This window comes from Austrofundulus limnaeus, unplaced genomic scaffold (genome assembly GCF_001266775.1).
Source record: "Austrofundulus limnaeus strain Quisiro unplaced genomic scaffold, Austrofundulus_limnaeus-1.0 Scaffold1017, whole genome shotgun sequence".
NCBI classification, from domain to species: Eukaryota; Metazoa; Chordata; class Actinopteri; order Cyprinodontiformes; family Rivulidae; genus Austrofundulus; species Austrofundulus limnaeus.
The window spans coordinates 19920-27177 of record NW_013953419.1 but is presented as its reverse complement, the minus strand read 5'-3'; the positions used below and the strand labels follow the sequence as shown (position 1 = coordinate 27177).

The following is a 7258-nucleotide window of genomic DNA, read 5'->3' as shown; positions in this document are numbered from 1 at the left end:
AGAATATAAAGAAAAAAAACTATTTACAGGAATAAAAAAGAAACATTGTACAACTATTTACAGTTAAGGCAGGATTAACCTGAGTGTCCCCTTCCTTGACCATTTAATGTAAAACAAAACAAAACAAAAAAATCAGGAAGTCTCTGGCAATGTTGCTGGATGTGCTGAAGGAACCGGCTGGAGTGCCACAACTAAGACCCGGGACTGGTCTTCTCTGGTCAACAAGTGGAACATCATGGGTGGTCTGCAGAGTGTTTTTGGGACGCTCCCTCTCTCTGTCCACTGAATCGTCCAACAACAGGGTTTGCAGGGCTGGCTCAATCGACGGCTGCCACATCACTAAGACATAACAAAATATGCAAACGAGATAATATTAATAGGTTTCCATTCATATTAATAGTGCAAAAGAACAGTGCATTTTAAAAATAAAGATATTTTGATGAATTACTTGCTTTTTAGCAGTAGTCGTGGTCTGCTGGTACCTCCTCCAGGRCAGACACCTCAGCAGACAGTTGGCCCCACCAGCGAGCACCGCTGACTGCCTCCAAGCCAGCCTCCCCCTCATCCTCCACTCCATCTTCCTCAGGCTCATCCTCCGGGGCCACGATGTCACCAGCACTGAGGCAGATGTTGTGGAGAACGACGCAAGCAGTGATGACCTCCAATAGAGGGAAATAAAAACAAAATTGGTATATAAGAATACATATACATTTCTATATTTAAAGAATGTGAGATGCCACTCCGTGTTCACTTACATGAGGTACAAAGGTGTGGTACACCTCCAGCGCTTGCAGGAAGATGGCCCTGAACCTGGTCTTCATCATCCCAAAGGCACGCTCTATAATACAGCGTGCCTTGGAATGATGGCTGTTGAAGCGCTGGACTCCCACACCTTGCACTGGCCGTTTGTAGGGTGTGATGAGGGGTAGTGGACGTTGGAGGCATGGGTACCCTCCATCTGCGAGGATAAAATGCCCTGGAGGWGGGTAGACAGACTGCCGGTACAGTGGGCTGTGGCGGAGCACCCTGGAATTGTGCACCGACCCAGGCCAGCCCACGTACGTGTCGATGAAGAGGCCCTGATGGTCACAAACTGCCTGGAGGATGATGGATGGAAACAGTTTCCTGTTCCTGTAGCACTGACCATCAGGGCCGCTTGGAGGCTTGATGTGGATGTGGCAGCCATCGATTGCACATGCTGCTTTCAGGAAGGCTCTGTGCCCTGCCAGCCCTGCAAACCCACGGGACACTACCTCCAGGTCTTCAGGGGTTTTAGGGAGGTGGATGACCTGGTGGCGAATGGCCACCACCTCCTCTGTGATCCGATGGACGATCCAGTGGACAGTTGAACGAGGCATCCCAAACACTCTACAGACCACCCTGTAGGATGCTCCACTTGCCAACCAGAAAAGAAAAACCAGGGTCTCAATTGTGGCACCCCAACCATGATGGCGATCCTGTTTAAGGAGATTCAGCAACACTGCCAGAGACTCGCTGTTCAGCCTGAAGTCTGGTCTAAGATCTTCCTGGTTAAAAAAGCGGTCCAGGACAGGGACACTCAGGTTAATCCTGCAGTACAGGRTTCTGGTCTGTTTAGGAAAATTAGAAAGAAAAATTTATAATGTAATTTTTAATTATAATTTATTTATAAGTATCTATAATATTTATAAAACATCAAAGCATTATTATGATTATTAGACTCAAGTTTAATATACCAATATACAGTAAAACACTTCAAAACAAATTCTTTAAAAAACTGAAATAAAAAAACTTTTTCAACGTTTTTACACCCATTATGCACACAAAAGGTATTACAGTGGCAAGGGTTTAATCTCTTAGCTGTCTAAGCCAGATTTTTGTGGTCAGTCCTGATAATGAATGGTAACTTAGTTCCCTCTAACCAGTGCCGCCATTCTTCGAGTGCGAGTTTGATTGCCAGCAGTTCCCGGTTCCCTACATCATAGCTGCGTTCTGAAGGAGAAAGTCTACTGGAAAAGTAAGTGCAGGGGTGCATCTTCTTGTCAGACAGAGACCTTTGTGATAATACTGCCCCGACTCCTGTGTCAGAGGCGTCCACCTCCACAATGAACTGTTCAGTTGGAACTGGGTGATGTAATATGGGAGCAGAAATAAATATTTTCTTTAACTCATCAAATGCTGATTCAGCTTGTGAGTTCCACTTAGAGGTCTTAAGAGTTGAGGTGAGTTGGGTTAATGGTGCGGCCACACGACTGTAGTTTTGGATGAAGCGTCGCTAAAAGTTGGCGAAGCCTAGGAAGCGCTGGAGTTGACGTCGATCAGTAGGGGTGGGCCACTCTGCCACTGCCTTGACTTTGTGAGGGTCTGTCAGAAAATAGCCTTGTCCAAAAATGAAACCTAAAATTGACACTGAAGGAACATGAAACTCACATTTCTCGGCCTTTACGAAGAGTTGGTTCTCATGAAGTCTCTGGAGTACAGCTCAAACATGTTGAATGTGTTGGGTCGGGTCCTTGGAGTAGATGAGAATGTCATCCAGGTGGACAAAGACGAAAATGTTCAGAAAATCACGTAGCACATTATTGAGGGATTAGAAGACTGCTGGGGCATTGGTGAGCCCAAAAGGCATCACCAGATATTCAAAATGTCCCAAAAGGTGGCTCCTTACCAAATGATACGCATTACGTAAATCCAGTTTTGAAAAAAATGGAGGCTGAGTGGAGTTGTTGATGAACTGAATAAATTAGTGGTAAAAGGATACTTATTTTTAACAGTGATTTGATTTAACCCCCGATAGTCAATGCAAGGTTTCAGGCTTTTGTCATTTTTCTCTACAAAAAAGAAACCAGCACCTAAGGGGGAGGTGGAAGGACGAATGATACCGGATGCTAAGGACTCTTCAATGTAATTTTTCATGGACTCAGTTTCAGGTGCAGAGAGGTTGTAGAGGTGACAAGATGGGAGAGGGGCACCAGATAATAACTCTGTGGAACAGTCATAGGGCCTGTGAGGAGGCAGAGACAAAGCCTGAGTTTTGCTAAAATCATGGTATTCTCTTGATACAGAAGAGAGTTCAATGTCTTCAGTGGGTTGAGACTTAGTAGTGGGTGAGACAGCAGAGGTTAAGCAGTTATTTAAGCAATAACTACTCCACTTATCTACCCTCTTTTGTGACCAGTTTAACATGGGGTTATGTTTTGTTTGCCAAGAATAACCTAAAATCAGTTGTGGTGTGGGCGAGGAGAAGACAAAAAACTTACCAAACTCTCGATGATTACCGTAGATGAGCACCTGTACCTTTTCTGCCTTCTGAGAAATCTTGGTTATGTTGTCACCAGTAATTCTTGCGACCGGGATAGGAGGGTTGAGATTCTCTACAGGTAACTCCAAAAMATCCACAAGATCAGATGAGATCAAATTTTGTTCAGCTCCTGAGTCTATTAATGCATGAATGGGAACCTTCTTCTGCTGGTGAATGAGTGTGGAATGTAATGTTAGTCGAGAGCTGGGGTGAAGTTCGACACCAGGATCCCCTTACTCACTGGTGGGTCTTGGCTTTTAACAGCAAGCAGCACTGGGCTACGAAGTGTCCCTTCGTTCCACAGTAAAAACATTCCTTGGAGTCCAAACATTTCTGTCTCTCTTCTTGGGACAAACGGGCTCGTCTGAGCTGCATGGGTTCCGGTTCTGCATCAGATGTGCGTGACTCAGAGGAGGACAAGGCGGAAGTTGAGTGGAACATGGTGACCAAGGGCCGATGGGAACTGTAGTCTCGGTCCTTCCTGCGTTCCCGCAGACGATAGTCAATCCGGATCGCCATGACGACGGCCTTCTCCAAGGTTTTAGGTTCCTCTCGTGCGGCAAGTTGGTCCTTTAAAACATCAGATAGTGAATTAATAAAAATAGCCTTGAGTGCCTGATCATCCCATCCCGCCTCCCCGGCAGCAATCCGGAAGTCGACGGAGTGATCGGCAACAGACCTCTTCTCTTGACGTACAGCTAGAATCTTTTTGGCTGCTGTCTCCTGTTGGAGCGGATGGTCAAACACAAGTTAAAACTCATGGAGAAAACATTGAAAAGTCAAAGAATGGGTAGAGTGGAACTGAAGGAAAGCATGAGCCCATTTTAATGCTTTTCCTTTCAGATTGTTGACGATATAAGTTATTTTTGACATATGATCAGGAAAAAACAACGGATAATGGGAGAAAGCCATTGTAAAAGGAAACCACCGCAGCGGTCTAAGTCCCCTTCAAACAATTCACCTAGTCTGAAATCAGGTTCTCTTTGAGAATGTTTTACCTGAGGTGCAGCAGCGACAGGCGCTGATGGGGCAGGTGGAGGAAGGACAGAATTGAGTTTGGAATCCATAGCAGCCATTTTATTACTTATTCTTTCAAGCATGTTGTCACTGTAGTAACTGTTGGAGACAAGCTTCATGATTATCAATACATTGAAATTGTTTTTCTATAGCAATTTGTAATGGTTTGGCTTCAGCCCCGCTTGTTGAACCAGTTGGCTGATGCATACTGACAAGGATGGGATATTGTTCAACAAAGCAGAAGAGCTGAATGATCAGACCAAGACAACAATTAAAAGGTAAGTGCAGTTTTATTTACAGGTGGAGTTTGGTTTTGGACATCAGCTGAAAAGGAGGAGAACGTAGAAGGTGAGTACTGGTTCTTGGAAGAGTAATTTGTTGTAGATGTAGGGGTCACCTCGAGTGAAGAAACAAGATTTACTGCCTCGAAGCAGGCCTCAAACAGGCCTGACGAGAGTACAGGAACTCTGTCACAAACTGAGCTCTAATTAGGCCATGACAGGTCATTTCAAACCAGAAGAGAACCCCTCGGTTCTCTTAATCAGATAATGGACAGAACAATCTCTTCTGTTCGTGATTCATTTGTTGTTTAACTAAGAATGTTTATGCATTTGTTAAATCATGATAATGACTGTCACAAGAAAGTGGAACCACTTCTACTCTTTTATCGTGCCTAAAAGATTAATTAATGGTATAAAAAATCACAGAGAAAATCATTACCATGTTTTCATTGTGTTTTTATATAAATCACTGGGTTTTTTTTACTGTGAACACAGTAATTTAATTGTGGATTTTTCTTGAGAAAATCTTTCATTTATCTGGACTAACAGAATGGTTCAGACTGATTATAAAACAGAAATGTTAATTAATCATCATAAATGTTTTGCAGTGATTTCTCTTAGAGTCTATGAGAAGAAAAGCTGAAAAGAAGTTATCATATTCTGTTGTGACAACCACAGAATTTTAGCCTTGAGCTGGCGCCGCTGGCAAATCTCTTTCTTTCTTTCTCTGACTCATCTTAACACTTGAGGGCGGAACCAAAGTCGTCCGTTTCTATTACTAACACGGACGCCTTTGAATGACACACACTTCTTCCTGGATGCCAAACTTGGAAGGAAAGCTGAGTTTTTCTCTGGAGAAGCCAGTTTGGCTTGTTAGGTCTTGCCCATGAGCTAACTAGGGAAGATCTAACAGCCGGGACTCGGCACACCAGCCGGATGTCCCACACGAGGCTCCTCGCCTCTAAAGTGTGTTTTTGACTCCCGAGGGGAGATTTTATTTTGAAAGACGGCACCGGATGTACAGCTTGAATCTTTCTGGCTTGGACTGAAACAGATGAAAAGTTACCTGAAATAACACCTTTCTCGCCAAGGAACAGTGAGCGAGCCGATTAAAAAGTTCCCTGACTGATCGGAGGTGAGACAGTGACTACCCAGGGGTCACTTAAGAAGCCATCACCAGGTAAAAACTGATGTGTTCCAGGTGATATGTCATGTGGAAACTGAGTGTAGAAGGGACGTGTTGATCCGGTTGGACACACTCTTGATAAAGTAAAATTAGTATATTACTAACATTACTTTCCTCCTTTTCTTTGTCTTTATTTGCCAAAACTTAAGCTGAAAGTGCCAGTAGAATTGTTTGGTTGTAACATCAGAACTGACGTTTTACTGTTCTATAGAAGTAATTTGAGTTTGATGTGAATTAAAATTAGGACGCGGGTTTTATCTCATTTAACTTTGAAGCTTGTTATAGGAATAACCGCAATCAAGTGTACTTATGATCTGTTCAATTTGTGTAAATAACTGATTGCATAGTCTTTATGAATCAACTTGAACTCGTCTGAACGTTCACTCGTGTCACTTTTCACTTTGCACAGTCAAGATATTAAAAGTAATGAGAAAATACCTTGGTAAAACTTTCCTCATAACCTTGTTTATGAGAGATGTAGGAAGAGCTTAATTCACCCTAAGCTCCCTCCCTACATAGATATTTTCTTGTTAATATGTGATTCTTTCTTACAGATTTTCCAGAGGCGAAGAGTTCCAAAAGAGGAGGTTTTCAAAGGCAGGTGGCAGTTCTTCAGGCAGAGTGGCTGTGAGTGTTCGTGATGAGGTTCTTTGTTTTCTGACCCAACTTGGTGTGAGGACTTCTTAGTATGAGGTGTGGCTTCCGTGATCTGGTAATCCACCTTGGACAAAGGATGAACGAGGTAAATACAAAATACAGTCTTTAACATTGAATCTAGTAGCTAGATACAGTACTACCATGAAGGTTAGATGCATCAGCGTGGATCAACTGATGGAGGAAGCTTATAAAGCTGCAGCTGATCATCAGACAAATCCCCAACAGGTGTGTGTAATCAGGGTCAGATCACCAATCACCACACAGGAACACAGGTAGAACTGATTCTTCACAAAAAGAAAGTAACATGGTTCTGCACATCAGCAACTCCCATTGTGAAAAAAAATACAGGAGTTCAAAAGATCTCTCTTCTCTATGTTTATTGTAATTATTTCTATCAATAATATTTTGTCTTTTTGTCTCTTTTCCTGAAGTAGGTGCACCTGAACCAGTTCTTCTGTGTTTACCTGTGTCTCTTTCCTGTCCCCCAAACCAGCCGGTCGAGGCTGATGGCCGCCTGTCCTGAGCCTGGTTCTGCTGGAGGTTTCTTCCTGATTAGCAGGGAGTTTTTCCTCTCCACCATTTGCTCAGGATGGGAGACTGTGATGAAGTGATTCAAAACAATCTGCTGGCTTCTTCTTTAGATTGTTCTTTTTTCATGTACAGTGCCCTGAGACAACGTATGTTGTGACTTGTTGCTATATAAATGAACTGAATTGACTTGAAAATTCTTCAAGGAGTTCTTCCAGGGTCTTTCAACTTGGCCAAGACTGTTCAGCAGAAGATGTGCTTCCTCAAGAGACTGAAGTGAGTCAAAATTCCTCCTTCAATTGTCAACAC

General features: G+C 43.2%; 1 protein-coding gene and 1 long non-coding RNA gene across 2 annotated transcripts; both read right to left on the bottom strand.

Moving 5' to 3' along the window:
- Nucleotides 1-194: 194 nt before the first annotated feature.
- On the bottom strand, nucleotides 195-635 carry LOC106533778 (uncharacterized). Its single transcript, XR_001312285.1, has 2 exons — nucleotides 449-635; nucleotides 195-339 (listed from the first exon to the last, which is right to left on the bottom strand). It is a non-coding gene; the product is annotated as an uncharacterized LOC106533778 (long non-coding RNA).
- A 68-nt stretch (nucleotides 636-703) lies between these two features.
- Nucleotides 704-4710, bottom strand: LOC106533777 (putative nuclease HARBI1). Its single transcript, XM_014030211.1, has 2 exons — nucleotides 4683-4710; nucleotides 704-1591 (listed from the first exon to the last, which is right to left on the bottom strand). Exon 2 carries the CDS (start codon nucleotides 1356-1358, stop codon nucleotides 720-722), a length of 639 nt encoding a protein of 212 aa, XP_013885665.1. The 5' UTR covers nucleotides 1359-1591; nucleotides 4683-4710; the 3' UTR covers nucleotides 704-719.
- Nucleotides 4711-7258: the final 2548 nt, after the last annotated feature.